At 31.9% G+C, this 21,454-nt stretch overlaps 1 protein-coding gene across 1 annotated transcript; it reads left to right on the forward strand.

Annotated features, from left to right (window-relative positions):
- Positions 1–15,378: 15,378 nt before the first annotated feature.
- Positions 15,379–16,188, forward strand: LOC115723809 (uncharacterized). Its single transcript, XM_030653279.2, has one exon. The coding sequence runs from the start codon at positions 15,379–15,381 to the stop codon at positions 16,186–16,188; it is 810 nt and encodes a 269-aa protein (XP_030509139.2).
- The last annotated feature ends 5,266 nt before the right edge of the window (positions 16,189–21,454 follow it).

Genomic DNA, 21,454 nt, shown 5'->3' on the forward strand with positions numbered 1-21,454 from the left:
TTTAGTTATTTTTATAATTGTTCATTTTACCAAATATTTAATTGAGTAAGATTGAGTTAATCACTCACTGATTCAATGGAAAGAAGGATCAGTGATATATTTATAAGTTACAAGTCTAACACTAATCACACTTAAGCTATGTGGGACTTTTTTTAAAAAAATAAAAATAAAAACTCTATAATAAATATCTATATTATATGGAAATATAAAAAATACAAATAATTAAAGGTGACTAAAAATATCTAAAATATTAGAAAAAATTTAGTTGTTTTTTTTTTATTTATTTAACCAAATATCAAAGATGTTGTCACATCATAACAATATATACTTAATGAAGTAACATTGAAGTAATCAATCACCCATAAAAAAAAAATGGGTGATATATTTATAGGTTACAAGTGTAACACTAATCACATTTTTAAGCTATGTGGGACTTTTATAGCATCATAAAATTATACTTTTATAATAAAGAAAAAAATATGCACTAATTACATTTCCTAAAGAATATAATATAGGGTGTAATATAATATTTAAAGAGAAAATTTTATTATTTATTATTTTCTATAAAGATGAATTCACATATTTCTTTTGAGATAAAAGATAAATAAATAAAAATATCAAACATCAATATATATCCTTTTCAACAATGAGTTCATAAAAAAAGCTATGATATTTAGTTATTTTTTTTTTTTGAAAAAAAACAACTTTCAAATAACATGATACATTAATAATTAATTAAATTTAATTTTTTAAGTTAAAAATTTAAATAACATAAAAAAAATATATTTTAAATTAAAAATTAAACAAAAAAAATACTAAAATTTAAAAGAAAATTTCATAATTATAAAACTACATTAAAATTTTAACAAATATTTTTATATCATTTAAATTTATAAATTTTATATTATATAGTAAAAGAAAAATATATTTTTATAGGGTAAAAAAAATTACTTGATTTATAATGAATATTAAACTCATTTGTAGTTGTACTAATTATAAAATATATAAATTCATCACTGAGATTATATTGTAAAAATTATAATTAACCAAGTATAAATATTATTTTTTCTAAAATAATGTATTTTTTATATATAAATTAGAGGAATGATTTAAATTGTTTCTTTTGGTTAAAAATAGAATCTAAATAGTGTTTTAAAGAAACCTACATCGATGTAAGGATAATTTATTATATTCTGAAACTGTTACTTTTTTTCTTTTATTTTCTTATAAAAACATATGTAATTTTTTTGTTCCACCATTTTTAATATTTTTCACAAAATCACTATCTTTCTCTATATTATTTTAAAAATAACAAATTATGTTTCTAATTTCAAAATATTTTATTTTAGATAATATCACTTAATAAGTATACAATATATATGTATAAAAAGATTATAAAATTTGAGCAACACCGCGCAAAGCGCGGCTTAGTTCCCTAGTAAATATAATAAAGGTTACCAACGGAAGAAAAAAAAAAAAGTCAATACACAGTACACTGTACACACGCATGTAATGCTTCCTAAATTAAAAACTAAACTAAGTCAATTATTTATGGTTAGTTTTAGCCTAATTTTATGGGTTTTTTTTTTTTTTGAAAATTTTAATTGGTTGGACTTTTAAATTTCCAACCGTTACTTACACTGCACATCATTTATTTTTATTTATTTTTCTGAAATGGGAATATGAAACTATTATATATAGTTGTGGAGATTGTTTTAATTTTACACACATTTTATATATTTTATTATTTTTGCTCATGATATATTTGCTCTCATATTTCATTACTCTTTCTCCTTCAAATTATCAATTGGTTTGCAATTTGCATAGAAGAGGCCAAGAAGAAATATATATATATATATAACAGGTACACATATACATTTTTTTTAATTATTATTTTGATTAATTGTTGTTAATTTCTACATATATGCAATAGTTTAGGTTTTTATTTTATTTTTTCCATTGCAATTATCGTGGATTTTTATAAGTTTATTTTTCCTACCTAAAATAAGTATCTCTAGTAGAAAATATCCATCAGGTAATGAAAAACTCAAAAAAAAAAAAAATAGAAGAATAGAAAGTTTAATTAACTCTCAGAGAGGAGCTTTAGAAAAATTTGTTGTCACTAATAAAAAAGATGAAAGTAATTCAAATGAAAAAATTAATGAACAATTAAATAGAGAAAATTTGGAGGTTAATAATGAAATGTGTGATGATGTGATGGATGATGGAGAATGTCAAGAAAATATTGAAGAGAGCATGGAAGCTAGAAATCTTAAAAATGATTTAGATTATATTTATGATCCAGGAAATTGGGAAAATCTTGATAATAGATTAATAGAATTATTAGTAGAAAATGGTCCAATAAAAGTAAGTGACATCGAATTCCCAAAAGATGAAAATAGTAGACATTTTTCTACTTCTCATTATATACGAAAGTTGTCAAATGGAGAAAAATATGATAGAAAATGGTTAGTGTATTCAAAAAAAGTTAATAAGGCATATTGTTTTTGTTACAAAATTTTTGGTACAAAATCTAGTGCGAATCATACGTTTCAATTAGTCAACAGTGAAACTAAGGATTGGAGGCATCTAAGTGCTATGTTGAAGAGTCATGAAATAAATAATGAGCATATAGTTAACATGAGTGTTTGGTTTGATTTAGAATTGAGATTATCAAAAAATAGAACAATTGATAAAGATGCTCAAGAAAGACTTAATAAGGAGAAAAAATATTGGAGGAATGTTTTAGTAAGAATAATTGCTATTGTCAAAAATCTAGCAAAATATAATTTGGCCTTTCAGGGAAGTAATGAAAAAATTTACCAAGAGAACAATGGAAATTTTTTGAGTTTAATTGAAATGATTGCTGAATTTGATCCAATAATGCAAGAACATGTTCGACGTATTCAAAATAGTCATATTCGTAATCATTATTTGGGACATAGAATTCAAAATGAGTTGATACAATTGTTAGCAAGTGAAGTGAAAAATACAATTTTGAAAAAAATCAAAGAAGCAAAATATTTTTCAGTTATACTTGATTGTACTCCTGATTTAAGTCATCAACAACAAATGTCTCTTATACTAAGATTTGTAGATACTTCAATTAGTCCCATAAGAGTGGAAGAATATTTTTTAGGATTTTTGAAAGTAGATGATACTTCAGGAAAAGGTCTATTTACCGAACTTATAAGAGAAATCGAAAGTTTGAAACTTGACATTAATGACATAAGAGGGCAAGGATATGATAATGGGTCCAACATGAAAGGAAAACACCAAGGTGTACAAAAAAGATTATTAGAGATAAATCCTAGAGCATTATATACACCTTGTGGCTGTCATAGTTTTAATTTAGTGATTTGTGATGTTGCGAATTCTTGTGTTAAAGCTGTAACATTTTTTGGTGTTTTACTACGTATATATTCATTATTCTCTTCTTCACCTAAGAGATGGACAATATTGAAAAATAATATATCTACGTTAACTGTGAAATCATTGTCTCAAACGCGTTGGGAAAGTCGTATTGAAAGTGTTAAGGCAATTAGATTTCAAGCTCCAAAAATAAGAGATGATTTGCTTGAACTAGCAGAATCAAGTGACGATCCTAAAGTAAAGAGTGAAGCTAAGTGTCTAGCAACTTTTGAATTAGAGAATTTTGAATTTTTATTGGGCATGACTATTTGGTTTGATATTTTATTTGCTATCAATTCAATTAGTAAAAATGTACAAAGTCAAAATATAGAAATTGACAATGCTATAAATCAGCTAAATGGTCTAGTTTCTTATTTTGAAAATTATAGGAAAGAAATTTCAAATGAGATGGGAATTGAGCCTAAATTTTGTGAAAAGCGTGTGGTTCGTAGAAAAAAAACAATGTGATGAAAATATTGGTGATGGTGAGATAGTAAAGTCTGCCGAAGAATCATTTCGGATTGATTATTTTATTTTCATGGTTGACCAAATTATTTGTTCACTTAAAAATAAATTTGAACAGTTTCAAGAGTATGCAAATATTTTTGGATTTTTATTCAATGAAAAACCTAAAATCACTTGATGAAAATGATTTAAAATATCAATCTTTAAATCTTGAAAATATTTTGAAATACAATGAAATTTCTGATATTGATGGTTGTGATTTATTTTCAGAATTAAAAGTGTTGAGAGAAATTTTTCCAAATAAAAGTGGTAGTTCAATCGAGATACTTGATTACATAAAAAAAATTGATTCATTTCCAAATGCATTCATTGCCTATAGAATATTACTAACAATTTCAGTTACAGTTGCATCGGCAGAGAGAAGTTTTTCAAAATTAAAATTAATCAAGTCTTATTTAAGAACGACTATGTTGCAAGAGAGATTAAGTGGATTAGCTATGTTGTCAATTGCAAATAATTAGCTAAATAAACTTGAATACAATGATTTGATTAACAAATTTGCATCCCAAAAAGCAAGAAAGATAAATTTTTAGATGAATCAATCTGTGTTATTTTTTTCTAATAATTTTGATAAACTAATGTTATTATTAAGTTTTATATATTGGAGATTGTTCGATATGACAAACTTGAAGAAGGAAGACATACTTTTGGGAGATCGATCAATAAATTTGAATAATATTTTTATTGTACTTTTATTTAGAATATTTAAATTACTAAATAAATGTAAATGAATTTATGAGGTATTGTTTTTTTTTAAGTTAAATTTATGAAGTATTGATTAATGATTTTATTTTTAATAAAAGGCCCAATCTTAATTTTTCGCCCAAGGCCCCCAAATTGGTTGGGTCGGCCCTAGGAGGTGCTACCCAATGAATAACTCATGGGGGGAGAGAAAACTTAGTCGTATACTTATGCAATTGTTGAGCCTGAATCCAACTATCATAATATTGAATTGCCCAACTCAAAATCATTGAAGCATTCCTAATCAGGGTACCATGTTTTTCCTTGTTACGTTTAGTCCAAATGCACCAAGCCAAAATAATGAAGAGACAAAACTGATGTGGGGAAAATACTGACATGAGATAATTAAGAATGTTGATGATCTTCCAAGAGAGACTAGGCTTGACGAAATTCCAAAAATCTGAAAGCTTTCAAACTTGAATTGAAAGAGGGCAAAGGAAAATAGCATGTAAGACATCATCAAACTGCCAACCACAATAAAAGCAGCTTCTAGAAACCGGAACATGATGAGCTAAAAGCCCTGAGCCAGTAGGAAGAATATCATGGCAAACACGTCAAGCGAAGACCTTAATTTTTCTAGGAATTTTCAGAGACCACAAAGCACGCCACCACTTTGCTAAAGGAAGTAACGAAGAAGAATTTAAATCGGGTATAGAGTTCATTGCTAGGCAATATCCACTCTTGATTGTGTAGACTCCATTTTCTTCATAATGTCATATGACCTGTATACAGATATAATGTTAATATGTAAAGAATGAAATTATATATCATAATAAAGAATAAACTTATCTAATAAAATAATTATAGACAAAACTTGTGATCAGAAATTATAGATAGTTGGAGTACTATTGGAACATTCAAATTAAATCATCTATTAAGTTTCTAAGAAAATTATAATTACAAAATAAAAGTACATATAATTGTTTAGATACACTTCCTATCATCTATTAAGCCATAAACCACGACGGAGTGGATAATGATGAACTTATTATACTGAAGATTCTGAAAATATAAATAATAATTATAGCTATATATTCGCTGAAGCTTTAGTTTAATTGAAAGTTTGGCAACCAATAAAAATCACTTTAATATCAGCTCTCTATTGAAAATTTCCAATCGATCAATATTGAACGCTCCCTATCACATAAGGTTCTATACATTTCTTCCATTCATTTATTAATAGATATTCTTCATATTTTTTTTGTATATTCCAGAATATTATCAACTCCAGGTACAAACATTAGAGATAATATTATATGTATTTAGAATGCATATCATATATAGTCATTATTATGTATATACAACCAACAAACTTGGTCTCCATACAGATTGGGCTTAAAGGTAATGACAATATTAAAGTAACATCCATTTCCAAGAACACATTGCGTAATAGAGGTATATTCCAAGTTCTGTCTAACTTGATAAGTTCATTGACCACTAATGGGGTATTTCTTTGACATATCAAAGGTCTAAAATTATGAGGTATAGGTAACCATGGTATTTTCATGATTTGTATTGAGGCACCATCTCCCACAGCCCATCGTATACCTTTATTTAGCAACTGATGACCCCAAAAAGTTACTCTCCATGTTTGGGATGGGGCATACCCAAGTGGTGCTTCAAGGAAAGTTCCTCTTAGGTAGTATCTAGCTTTAAACCTGTGTCGTTATCGATGTAGGGTCAACTAATAATCTCCAAGCTTATTTGGCTAATAAAGCCTGATTGAAACATTGAAGATCTCTGAATCCCATACCCCATTGATCCTTGGATTAACACATATTTCTCTATATTAACCAATGCATCCTTTTTTTGGCTGAGGTTGTACCCCACCAAAATTGTGTCATTAGACTTTCCGAATCGTCCAAAATTGAGATGGACACCTAGAAATAACTCATAGTGTATGTTGGCATAGATTGAGCTACCGCCTTAAGTAAAATCTCCTTCCCTCCAAACAAGAATAGCCTCTCATTCCATTGTGATAATTTTTCTTTAAAGTTATCCTTAATGTATCCAAACATTTCTTTCTATGATTTATTGCAAAAACTTGGTAAACCGAAGTAGCTTTTGTGACACTCACCAATATCCATATGAAGCTTTTGTGCCAAATATTCTTGAATACATCTATTAGTATTTGGAGAAAAAGTAAGCAAAGATTTATCAAAATTAACTTTATGTCCGGAAGCCGATTCATAACACAACAAAATACTATGCAAAGTATCACAGCTAGGGATGGCAATTATACCCGCGGGTACCGGGGTAGACTTTCGGGGGCGGGGCGGGTATGGGTTTAAAGATTCATACCCGAGTTGGAAACGGGGCAAGGGCGGGGGAATAGATACCCGTCCCGAACCCGCCTCGATATGATATATGTATATATTTAAATTTTAAAATCATAACTACTACAATTAAAATAATTTCATGCTTTAGGCTTTTTATTGATTATTCCTTTTTTTTTACTATACACACTATTCCACTTAAGTTTATTGTTTTACTAAGTTTTTTTAATTATTTTTGTTAATTCTCTTTAAGACAGCATTTTTTTTCAAAAATATATATGTAATGGGTACCCGATGGGGATCCTTCCCCCCGTCGAGTAATACCCGCCCCGCCCCGCCCCCGCTTTAATTTAAACGGGTATTGGGACAGGTATGGGGGTGAATTTAAGAAGCGGGTATGGGGGTGGGGGAGCGATTCCCGCACCCGCCCCGCCCCGTTTACATCCCTAATCACAGCATTGGTTTGAAGCTTCACATAGTAGTAAAGAGTCCTCAGCAAAGAGTATGTGTGATATAGAAGGAGCATGTCTGTTGATATTAAAACCCCTTAACAAATTACAATTTTCAACATATTGTAATAATCTTGATAATCCTTCTGTTATGATGAGAAATAAAAAGGGGGATAAAGGATCACCTTGTCTTAAGCCACGCTGGGAAATAACTTGACCTTGGGGTTGTCCATTAATGAGAAACTTGTAGTATACTGTCATGACACAATGCATAATAAGAGCAACCAATTTATGATGAAATCTAACCTTTCCAACATTGCTTCCAAAAAAGACCATTTCACACGATCATAAGCTTTTGCCATATCTAATTTCATTATCACATAACCTTTTTTCTCGGTTGTCTTGTTTCTAAAAGTTTAAAATTAATTCAAAAGCCACCAAAATATTATCACTGATTAGCCTATTAGCAACAAAAGCACTTTGTTGAGGTGAGATGAGACTTGGGAATAATCTTTTCATCCGTTGCACAATCACTTTTGACACCATTTTATAAATAACATTACATAGGCTAATAGGTCAAAAATGTGAAGGAAGTGTTGGTGAAGAACGCTTTGGAATCAATGTAATTAAAGTTGAATTAACCTTGTTGATGTGTGAAGGATTATTAAGCATTGTTAAGACAGCTTGTGTGACAGAAGTTCCAATAATATTCCAGTGTTGTTTGTAGAACATCTCAGACATACCATCTTCTCCAAGACTCTTCTCACCAGCAATAACATTTAAAGCTTGAAAACTTCATTCGATGTGAAAGGGGCCAACAATGTCATATTCATTTCTTCAGAGACAAGTTTCGGACCATAATTGGTGATTCTCTGTATATGCTCCATGGTTGGATATATGGATGTGAATAACTCTTGATAGTACTCTAAAACAGTGAAAGAGATTTGGTCTTGTTTAGTATGCCATACATTTTGTTTATCAAAAAGTCCCAATATTCGGTTCCCCTTTTTCCTAACAGATGCCCTTTTATGGAAAAATTTTGTATTGTTATCCCCTTCCTGTAGCCACTAGACTCGACTTCTCTGCCTCCATAAAATTTCTTCTTTTTCAAGTAAATCTTCCACTTTACGTTCTAGATTATTACTGTATTCTTTAGACACTCTTGTGGGTTGAAACTAAGCTTTTGAAAGAGTCTTTTCTTCTATTCTAATTTGTTTATGAAAATCACCATACTTGCTTCGATGCCATCGAGATAAATACTCTGAGCATTGTTGGATATTATCTATTACGTTGTCTAAATCTTCCATGGACGTTGCCCTTCCAATTTGATACAATGATCTGTGTCACCTCATCATCATTATTCCACAAAGCTTCATACATAAACCTCATTCTTTTTTTGTTGTATCCTGTGTAACCGTAAGATTCAAATAGATAGATAAAACCCTATGATCTGAACCAAAAAATTCCAAATGCTTCAAAGTAGCAGAAAGAAATAATCTATCCCACTCATCATTTTGAAAAACATAGTCCAATCTTTCTAAAACTAGCCCTCCAATTTGGTGTTTATTAGTCCATGTGAGTCTTGGACCAGTAAAGTCTATCTGTTGTAAATTACAAAAGTTCATACAATTATGAAAAGCTGTAATTGATGATCCCTGTCTATTCAGTCCCCCAACTTTGTTAGCATCTAAAATTTTTTATTAAAATCACCCATAACAATCCAGGCACGTCGTGGCGAAGCACTCAAAATTTCTAACATCCTCCATGAATGTTGTTTATTAATCGCTTGTGGTGCCCCATAAAAACCAGTTAGTGTTGGGTTTTGTGCCCTAAATAAAACCCATTACAATCTGATTATTTATCAATTTAAGTGATTTATGTTAACATGTATTTTTTATGTTTATGGTTTAATAAATATGCACAAAATCAGTTAAGTCCAGAATATATATTTATTCACAATTACAGTATTGTCAACACAGTGGAATGTCATTGTGATTATATGATTCAAAAGACTAAGTCTCTGTTCATCAGTGTTTTGGATTTACACCGATGTAATAATCAGCGATGAAGTATACTTACACTTGGAGTAAGTGTTATGTTCTTTCCAGGACATTGGTAAAGTATACTAGTTTCGAATGTATGGAGTATACAGTGGACTGGACCGATATTGAACTCGGTCAAGATATTATAAACTTACCGTTGTATCTTTTCAAGTCAATATCAGTAGTTGATCTTAGATTAAAAGAATCTAAATCCTGATATGCTTAGGCTCAATCTCAGGAGTGCTATTCATGTTCTTTGATTTATTAGTTAAGCCTACTTTTAGGTCAGGGTGATACGTATATTTTGGGAACATGATAGTATGACTGAGTGGGAGCGTTGAACATAAATATGGAATCTATAGCTTCTACAGGTGTATAGAAGTCAAGTGATGATTCCTTTCGAGCTTAGTTAAATAGAAGTAAATGGATGAGCTCTTGTTTCAGTGACTATATCTTAGATCACTAAAACATCATTTACAGGTAGCTAAGTGTTTTAAGGAGCCAAATACATTGAGGGGTGGAAACGGTAAATTTATCCCATCTCGATGTAAATCATCTATATAGAGGATCTTTGATCACATTAAGATTATAACAATGGTTAAATGAGATAGCATATCTATATCGTGGAACATATAGGATGTTCTATATAAGTCTGAGAGTGCAATTCCAAAATCTAAGAGTGGATTCAACAAGGAATTAATAAGTTAGGGATTTACTTGGTAAATTCGGTTTAACTTATTGGAAGCTCAGCAATATAGATCCATGGTCCCCATTCTAGTTGAGACCATACTGTTTGTAAGACTCAATAATTGATTTATGATTAATCAATTATAATTCTAAAAGTTAGACTATGTCTAATTTGTGAATTTTCACTAAGCAGGGAAGAAATTGTAAAGAAAAGAGATTCTAAGTTTATTTATTAATTAAGAGACTCTATATGTCTAATTAATAATTATACTAAATGACAATATTATTTAATAATCTATTTTAGTTATTAAATAATTAGTTTTGGCATTTAAATGGTTAGAATTGGAAAATTTGCATTTTTGGGAAAATAGAAATAAAATTGTGGAAACTGCAAAATCCAAGTAAGGTCCATCACACCTATGGCCGGCCACTTATTTGTGTTTCCCAATTATTATTTTCAATTTTTGATTGCCAAATAATTACTAAGCCAAACCTAGCAGCTATCTATAAAAGGAAAGTGGTGGCTCACACCAAATAAGCCAATTAAGCAATTACTCTGTAAATCAGGAAACCGCCTATTTCAGAAAGTTGAGCTTCCTTATTCTCTATATATAGCCGCCCACTCTCTTCCTCTTGTATGTTTGAACCATACACGAAATCAACACAAGAAAGAGAGATGCAATTTCGAAACACTTAGTGAGAGAGTAGTGCCCACACACAGCAAACAGTACCTCAATCATAGATTGGAAGACTGTGAAGGATCACATCCAACTGAAGGACATTCGGGCTCAGATCTTGATTATACTCTGCAACAGAAAGGAACCAAGGGTTAGAGATCTGAGTGGAAGGAGACATATTATTCTGCTGCCATCAATGTAAGGTTTTCTTAACTTTATATGTGTTTTCTTTTTATCGTTTTAGAAGATCATATTTAGGTTGTTAATCAACATACTTGTGAGTAGATCTAAGATACTCGTAAAATAAATTCCAACAGCTAGATACCAAGATTTTAATTCAGACCTTACAAAGAAATCAATGTGACAGACATTAGACGATAAAATTGTTATAATAAAAGGTTGTTTCCAAAGAAGTAAGAGACCCCCCTGTTCTGACCCTTGGCACCTCAAAACCTTCAGAGAAACCCAATGATTTCTTAAAAATATTCCATTCGATCTGGTTTAAGATGACTTTTCGAAACAAAAAGCACATCAGCGAGGTGTTGTCATAGTAAGTTTTTAAGTTGTCTTGTTTTTCCTTCGTTACCCAGTCCACGTGCATTCCAAGAAAGGATGCTCATAGTGTATCAACCCAAATTCTAGATCTAATAATTAAGACTAGCATGAATGATTGAATGGTGTTATTAACTTTTTATATTACTTTATTGAACAATGAATATTTAACAATTTTGAAAAGGATAAGAACGTCAGTAAATTAGGAATAAATGAGTAGTTATAACACTGATTTTATATTTTAAATTTTAAATTACTTGGACACTTGTTGATACTGTATTAAGCCATGTATTTGAGAGTTATTTTATATACTTTTATAATATTCAAAAGTGAACTTTCGTTTATTCTTTAAAAAATTAACATTCATTATATTTTCTTTTCGTAACTACCTTTGAAATAATTGAATCAATATATGATTTATATGTTACCAAAAAAGGCTAAAATTAACAAAAGCAAAAAAATTTATAATAAAATAAGCCACGTAATATAGATTTTTACAATATAAAGAAAACATTATATAGCCTATTAACACAAAATCAAAGAGAACTTAATCTTGCCACATGGCCTTTTCTTACATTAAAAGGAAGCAAAACAAATACACCACAATGAAATCTATACTATAAGGACAGCTAATTAACATACAATTAAATAAAATTAAAGTAAGACATTGTAAAATTCTAAATTCATTGTTACTTTATTAACTCAGCCTATTTAGTACCCTTCTTCTTAATCTCCATAATGGTAGGGTTATTAACCACTTTGTTAGCCTCCATGTTTTGCAAAATATCATCTTCCTTAGATGGTGTAACCTTCATACTTTTCATTGAGTTTGCAGATGGACCTTCCATTGGCCCTTTTCCATCACTTTTAGATACTGGAGGGATAGGTATAGTCTTAGATAAATGGAAAATATGTGATCCTTCCAGAGTAGGACTAATTAATGAATCTGTAGTAGCAGGTTCAGTAGGAGCACCATAGATAATTTGAGTCTTTTCAATTGGCAGGGTTACTTGACTTTTCTCACTTAAAAATCTTGTACCTTTATTTATAGTTTGACTAACACATGTATAAAACTTATACCAATCATTTGGAGCCCTGAGCTTTTGACCATCATATGTTTATTTTGGTTGAATTCCATTTTCGAATAGTATATTATGGGAAGCACAAAACTTTTTGGTATGTCATATGCATCCACAGTAGAAACAAAAATCAGTAAGTTTTTCATATTGAAAATCAACATCAAAAGCAGGTCCTTCAAGTGAAAAGGAAAGGGTCATTCCCCTAAGTATAGGTTGATTAATATCTAATAGGACTCGAATACGCATGAAATGACCCCAATTATTAGCTAGAGAATTATTATCAACCTTTATAAATTTTCCCAGTAAATTTCCAAAAAAACGTGCAGTTGATTCATTCATACCTTTGAAAGGGACTCGAAGTACTCTTACCCAGAAAGGAGTAGTAAAAGATGAAGGGTCAATATAAGACAAACCATCAGTCCTTTGTAGAAGAAGGAGGTCTCTTTCGAAATTCTATGTATGCTAATCTATTTTTTATCATGTAAAATATGCTACAATTAAATTTTTCTCCAATTTTACTTCTAAAAAATTAAAAAAACCAACACTGACCAAACTTCTCATCTCTCTCTCTCTAGGAAACTCACACCATACACACAGCACACTACCAATCGGATCACCCGTCGTCGGAGCTACTATCGTTCGGCCACCTTACATAATGGTGGAGTTGGTTGGACAACCTTGAAACTAAAGCTTTTAGAAAGAAATTCCTTCAAAAAATAATGAGTATGTAATTTCTTTAGTAATTACTATTGAATTTAGTTGTATTTAGGTTGATATGAATAGATCTACACATATCCTTATTTTTATGTACCATTTTTTTCACTGAAACACGAACTGTAGTGATTTTGTATTTTCTAGATTTTTTTGCAAGTTTAGCAATCTTTACCGATGTTGTTAGCAACATTTAGCAATAAAAGAGTATGTTGGAGGTTAGAGATAAAGTTTAACAATATGTGACGATGTGTCGCAATGTATGTTGCGGCACACTATAGCTTTATATTTTTTTGACAATTTTTGTCATCTATATCGATGTTGTTTGCGATGTTTATCGATATATTTAGATAGTGTCTGGGGAAGTCCAAAATGACCTTTATCGACAAGCAGCGATCTGTCGTGATATAATTGTCGATATATTCCACGATAAATTACGATGCTTTTCACAATATTTCTCGACATATGTTTGATCTGAATTAATTTTTTCCTCATTTTTGTTTGCAAATTCAACAGTGTTTGTGGTTGTATTGCATGATGGGGCTTGGGCAATTGAAGATTTGAATTGAATATTCAATAACCCAAATAGTAAGATGTTAATGTTTGAGGTTGATACTACGTTACAAAAGATGCATGAAATTTTGTTTAAATAGTTGGATATATACCCTCTTGTGTATGAACTGAAAGTAGAGGTGTGTTACATGTACATGAAAGGCAATATGATACCGCCAGAGATTTTAGCGAAAGATAGTCAAGTAAGAATGTCCTTAATAATGAAGGCAAAAATGAGTGTGGAGAACTTGCTGCCACTATTTGTGACTAAGGTTAAGAGGCATGCGATTTTGGGGCCTACTCCGCCAACTATCCCCCCAAGAAGTGTTGTTGGGAGTTTTGTCCCAGAAATAGATCTAGTGGTAGGTTTGAATGAGCATGCCCCTACTAATATAGATGAGGATAGGGTTGACTATGTATTTGACCAATTTGATGAGTTTGATGCTCTCTTTTACAATAATGATCATGTGGTAAATTTGAACGAGGATGGTGATATGGAGTTGCAAGTTGATGAAGCTATAAAGGTACCTACTTTGAGGTTAAAACTACCTCCACTACCTCCAAGGAACCAGAGGACAGAGCATTAAAGAAGAACCCCTCGTAGTGAAAATCACCAAACACCAGGCACTAGTAGCAGCCGGCTAGGTCCTCCTCGTAGTACTGTACCATCTAATTTTGAAGTTTGTAAAAAATTCAAACATATTGTTTGGATAGGGGAAGACATAGAGGAAAATAATGTTTATACAACTTCTCTTAGTTGTACACCTTTAGGGGAAATACATGTTGGCAAATTGTACACAAACATGACTGAATTGAAAAATGTTGTGAGAAGGTTTGCATTGAAAATAAATTTTGAGTTCATGGTGAAGAAGTCTGGCACCGATGTTTTTTTACACAACTTATTGCAGGGATTCATATTGCAAATGGAGGGTGAGGGGGAGGAAAAAGGCACGTTGTGACATGTTTGAGGTCACTGTATTCCACAACAAACACGCATGTAGCCTGGATTCTAGACATGCTGATAACCGTCAAGCAGCACCGTGGGTTGTTGGCCACCTTATTAAGAATAAGTTCAGATCAGATGGAACTAAGTACAAGGCAAAAGACATACAGATGGATATGTTTGAGGACTATGACATCAAGATGAGTTATGAGAAGGCTTGGAGGTGCAGGGAGAAGGCACTTATGTATGCGAGGGGTACGCCAGCAGAAGTTTATAGTCAGCTACCTGGTTACTTGTACATGCTGGAACAAAAGAATATGGGTACTATTACATACATTGTCATAGAGGACAACAGGTTCAAGTATTATTTCTGGTCACAGGATGCTTGTAGGAGGGGATTTAAGTTTTTCCGTCATGTAATTAGTATTGATGGCACGTTCTTGAAGACAGGGTAAGGGGGCACAATGTTAGTTGTTGTAGCATACGATGCAAACAACCAATTGTTTCCGATTGCCTTTGCAATTGTTGACAGTGAGAATCATGACTCTTGAAAGTATGTCTTGTAGAAGTTAAGGGAAGTGATTTGGGAGGTTAAAAACTTAGTGTTTGTATCGAATAGGCATTAAAGCATTGAACATGTTGTCGAGGTTATTTTCCCCGAAGCATGCCACTGTGCATGCTATAAACATATTTATATGAATGTCACCTACAAGTTTAAGATGATGTATGTAACATGCAAATATGGCTGGCCACTTACGCATTATCGAAGAGAGAATCTGATAGACATTTACAAGTGCTTCAACTAATAGATCCTGCCATTGTTGCTTATGTTGAGAGTCTAGAATTGGAAAAGTGGGCTCCTCCTTATTGTCCAGGAGACAGGTACAACATAAGGACAAACAACGCTGATGAAAGCCTTAATAATGTGACAAAAGAATTCTGGAAATATCCAATAACTACTCTAGTTGAATTCATAAGGTTCACACTGCAAAATTGGTTTGCTGACTGTCTCGAAAAGGTAAGTAAGTGCACTACCCCTTTAGCAACTCATTTTGAGGAAGATTTAGTAAAGCAACACGAGGATGGTAGGTTTAGAAACGTCCTACGTAACTGTGCACATTTGTTTAACGTTGGTAGAGGTTCTGAGGGTGAGAAAGGTGGTGATGTGAACTTAGTTATGAAAACATGTACATGCGGCATGTTCCAATTGTTAAAAATTCCTTGTCCCCATGCATGTGTCGCGGCAATTACTCAGAATGTCAGCCTGTACGCTTTGTCCTCCCTTTATTACACAAAAGAGGCGTGGAAGAATACTTACGATGCAACAATTAATCTTGTCGGTGAGGAGGATGATTGGGTGCTTCTGGAACACATGCAGAACATGAGAGTCGGGGTACCAGTGGAGAAGATACCCGTAGGTTATCCAAGGAAGAACAATTTAGGAAGAGTACAGAGTAACCGATATCCATTTAACGGTGAAAAAGTTGTGGAACATCGCCATTGTTCAAACTGTGGTGGCTTGGGCCACAACAAAGCTACATGAAAGGCCAGGGTTTGACCATTATTTTAGTATTTTAATTGCATCCGTTAATAGTATGGTTTATGAACTCGATTTTAAAGTTTTTTTTACTTTTTGGGTACTTTTTAACGACATTAAAATTTTGAATTCTGAATTCTGAAATAATTTTGAATTCTGAAAGCTAATATTAAAATTCTCAAATATTTCTCAATGCAATCGGTTATTGGCATATGAATGTGGATAGGTAAAAGATCTTTTAAGTCTTCTAATGCATTTGCAAAAAACAACCAAGTATTGATTATTTTGATACCTATGCCCTTGTGACAAAATTTAACACAGTGTTGTTTGCAAGATAATCCAAGAATGCCACAAGGGGGAGAGCCTTTTAATGAAGCCTTAAAACTATTATTTGCTCTTGTTCTTGCTGCCATCAACAATTGACATTTACATCACATGGACATAAATAATGATTTTCTCCATGGTGAATTTCATGAGGATATTTACATGAAACTACTTCAAGATTACACTCCCAAAGGAGTGATACGTAAGAATGCAATGCGTAAATTACAAAAAACCTCGCATGGTCTAAAATAAGCTTCAAGAGAGTGGCATGTTAAACTAAGCACCACTCTCTTACGAAAGAATTTTATCCAATCCAAAAATGACCATTCTTTGTTTATCAGTTTCAAATCAAGTGTATTTCTTACTTTACTAATCTATGTTGATGACATAATTGTTGCCACTAACAACACATCTGTCTAACAATCTTTTATATAAACTCTTGATGCTTACTTTAAGCTCAAGGATCGTGGTAGCTTTCATTTTCTTCTAGGACTTGAAATCGCTCGCTGCAACAAAGGAATATGTCTCACAAAGACCATTCACTACCCAGCTCCTACAAGATTATGGTTGTCTTGTTTCTAAATCGGTCTTTACACCTATGGAACAAAACATAAAACTCAACCAACGAGTTAAGGGACCCTCTTCCAAATCTTACTCGATACAGAAGTTTAATTGGCAAGCTCATATATCTCACCATCACTAGGCCAGACATCAAATTTTCCGTTAACAAATTGAGACAATACCTTCAATCCCCACGATAACCACATTTACTTGCTACGACTAGAATCCTACAGCACTTAAAGAGTTTTCCAGGTCAAGGTCTCTTCTTTTATGCTTCTTAAGCTACAAAACTCTAGCTTCAACCTTTCGCAGATGCATGTTGGGGTGCCTGCATGGACACTCAAAGGTCAATATATGGCTATTGCGCCTTCTTAGGCCAATCTCTCATTTCATGGAAATGAAAGAAGCACTAGACAGTGTCCTGATCATCAACTAAGATAGAATATCGTGTAATGGCAAATGTTACCTGTGAATTAACTTGGATCACTTCACTTCTCAATGATTTCATCATCAATATCACTCTTCCATCCATTATGTTCTATGACAACTGTATTGTTATTCATATCTCAAAGAATCTTGTTTACCACAAAAAAAACAAAACATGTAGAGATAACTCACACTGTTCGTGAGAAAATCACCAATGGTAGCTTGAAGATGAATCATATCTTCTCCAAAACCAACCTAGCTGACATACTCATTAGATCTTTATTCCTTACTCACTTTCATGAGATCGTATCTAAGATGGGTGTTAAAAGTTTCTACACTCCATCTTGAGAGGGACTATTAAGTTAGTTATAATTAGTTCATCAATTAGTGGCTAGGTGGTTAGACTTATTTTGTTATATCAACTTGTATATATAGGCCTCTCTCACCGGTATTCGATTTATTCAATCTTGATTCAATAAAGATTCATCTTCTTTCTCTCTCTAAATTATAATTTGGTATCAGAGCCAAACTAAACTCTAACGAGTATCCAATATAAATCAAAAAACTAGTCTACAAGGAAGAGTCAAAAGAGTCACTTGTGATTCGGGAATAATGAGCCAAAAAGAGCCGTTGTGAGCTAAAAAGTTACTTGTGATTGAGTCGTGCAAGATTGGTGAGCAAAAAATAGCCACTATCTTGAGGAAAGATGATAGAGAGTCCCACATTGATAATGTGTGAAAACTAAATACCATACATAAGATGCATGGAATACTCATCTCATTATCAATAGATTTTGAGATAGAACCTCAAGTAACTACTAACTTATTCCTACTTCCTCAACCATACATTTCTGCATAATAACATTTTCTTTTTTTACAAACCATAGTTAAACTTATATTAAATAATGATGATTGGTGAAAAAAAAAATTCGACATAAATGTGTATCAAACTACACATTATTACTAAGAAAAACATAAGCAATAGTAAATAAAATATAAAGCAACATTAATTCCAACGTCAAAATAATTATAAATCAAATTCAGTTTAACAAATTAGCTGTAGTTAAACTTATAAGGAAAACATTGTGAAATCAGTGGATTTTATGATTGATTTTTGAGAATTTTTCAAGTATATACCAAAAAGGTAACTATATTACCAAAATACAATAGGCTGGCCCTTTAAATATTTATACAGCCTACTGACTAAATATTACAATAATACCTCTTCTTCTAAGCCTTCAACTGCACGAAGCAAAAAACTCACCTATGCAAGCTTCGATCGATCAAACCAGCAAGCCAACCGAAACAAAACCCAACCAGATAGAGAACCACCATTAATTCTGGCGACTTCACCTAAGAAGAAGACTGGAATCAATCCAAACACGTGCTATTTTGTATTGATGAAAAAAGTGCAGAAAAACTGGTTCGAAACTAAAATTCAACCCTGAATTTCAGTTTAATTCGCAGAACTAATCCTCCTAATGTTAATTTTTCAGATTCATAAAATATAAATTTATCTGAAATAGATTTAGAGTTCCTGATCAATCCAAATTAAGTATAAACTAAAAAAAATGTATCAATACAGTAGCTAATATTTCTCCTGTTGCATTAAAGTTATTTTCTAGATTTCCAATGGTAGATTTATTCATATCAAATCGCGAATAACAAAAAAAAATCGAATTCATCTAGAGCCACGTACATAGAAATATTGTTTTAGTTTTTAAGTTTCTGTAGTTTGCATTAACATTTTACTAACACTCTGAAACTAGACATATCAATGATTATAAACTAATAATGATACAATAGTTTTTATGATATTTTTAGGTATTTCATATCGACAATCCAACACAAAGCTCTTTAAAAAAAATTATAACATACTTTGGTTGTTATAAAGTTGGTTTATAGAATTCTAACAGTTGTTTCTCCACATAATACTATTAAGGTACAATTGATTGTTGATCAGTGATAAAAAAAATATTTACAAATTTTTTCATGACAATGTCCATTCATATTTGTTATTTCTAGTTGCATTTAAGTTGTATATTAGTTGAATAATAGTTGTGCTACTACAATATTATTATTTTAAAAAATTAGGGCTCAAATTTTCCAATACACGACTCGTACAGAGAAAACTTGATTGTGGTAAGTTTTGATTGTATTACATATGGGCATTATTAGTTGTTTTAAGGTTTAACATTATTTGCCTCACAACAAATATAATTGTTGCATTAAAAATTTATGACAGTTATTCCATAGTTGACTTACAATGCTTAAATTTTCAAATTGTTAGGAAAAAGACAGAATTTTGTTTCTCATATTTTTCAATGGACAATTTGATCAAGGAACGAATTATGTAAATTACGAAGTTACTGACCAATACATTTCAATAGATTGTAAATATGAAGAGCTAGTACATAAGCTAAAATAGGTGCTGGAATACAACCAAGAAAATACTCAACTACAATTGAAATACCAAGTGAAAGAAGGATACCAACCGTTGAGGATAAATGACGATCCAAGCCTATTCTTCTTCATACAACTAAAATTGAAAGAACCTTACTTCACAAGGTATCCATTGTGTGTGAACATGGTCTGCAACACAACAACAACCAACAACACCTCCTTCTTTGCAATGAGCAACTCTGTAACGCCTTGTCCAACAGGGACGCCACGTGTGTGCAATTTAATAAAATACTCTGATTTATATAATATGTAATTATACTGAAAAGTGTGGGTAATTAAATTTTGATAATTAAAATTCAACTTTTAAAACTTTTTAACAAAAGATAAGTGATATAGACTACGGGGTCCCCCTGTTTTTCAAAATATTTACAAACTGGTTTCAAAGTATTTTACAACATAAACTTTATATTTCCAAAATACAATCAAAATAGAGCATCCTGTTTACTGGGCCGTGCCACTGTGGCTGGTATATACATTGCTGCTGCGACCACAAACTCATGGTTGCTCAACTTTTGCCTTCCCTTTACCTGCACCATAAAGCACCCGTGAGTCACGAAGACTCAGCAAGAAAAGTGACCATAACAATAACTGAAAGAAAATGATTATCAACTTAATCTCATGCCATCATGTTTACTCACTATATAATATAATAAGCATTCCTTTAAACATTACACATTCCTGGTACTTAATAAAGTACCCCTTTTACCACTCGTCACTTACGAGCTGAATATGTCACTATCGTTGCCCGATAAAGCAAACGACAAGTAAGAAACCTAATCGCGGTTTCAAGAGTAATTACTCATAACGGTAATAACCGTTTCCAACCCTAGGTCATAACCTAGGCTTAATAAATATTTAATCAAAATCTTGATAATAATCAAGGCCACTTCCATTCAACCATTAATCTTTAACCACATACGGTGCTTACCACTTTTCTTACCTTCGTTCAAAAGTCAAGAATACGGGCCGACCTGAGTGAAAAACAAGCTAGGCGATCCCGGTCCTATGTCACGACAATTAAAACTCAAATGAACACCTTAACTTGATGTTTTCCAAATTAAAACCCTAATTTAAAACCGATTAAACTTAGCCTTAACCAACTTTAAAATAACTCAAATAACTCAAAAACATTCAAAGGCAGGTACTAGGTTCAACCCCGAGTCAAGACAGGCTTCGGAGAAAACCCGAGAAATTTTTCCCCTGCTGTAACCGGTCGACCGGTTCTGGTACACTAGAACCAACCGGTCGACCGGTTGCTGTCAGACCAGAGAAATTCTGGGTTTTCATCCCCAGCTCAAACCAAAACCATTACAGACCTAAATTGCATTTCCAGAACAGTTCAATATACCAAGTACAACATATCCAACACATCATTTAATCACAATTCACTATTTAACTCAAAATCACAATCTCACATGAAAATTTGCACTAAACATCACTTTCAATACCAATTCAATTAAACAACCCCCAACTTCACTCAAATTTCACTCAAACAAGTT

This window comes from Cannabis sativa, chromosome 9, assembly GCF_029168945.1.
Source record: "Cannabis sativa cultivar Pink pepper isolate KNU-18-1 chromosome 9, ASM2916894v1, whole genome shotgun sequence".
Lineage (NCBI taxonomy): Eukaryota > Viridiplantae > Streptophyta > Magnoliopsida > Rosales > Cannabaceae > Cannabis > Cannabis sativa.

Bases quoted from the DNA above. Each gene is read 5' to 3' on its own strand.
- LOC115723809 (XM_030653279.2), top strand. From the start codon at position 15,379: ATGCAAATATGGCTGGCCACTTACGCATTATCGAAGAGAGAATCTGAT.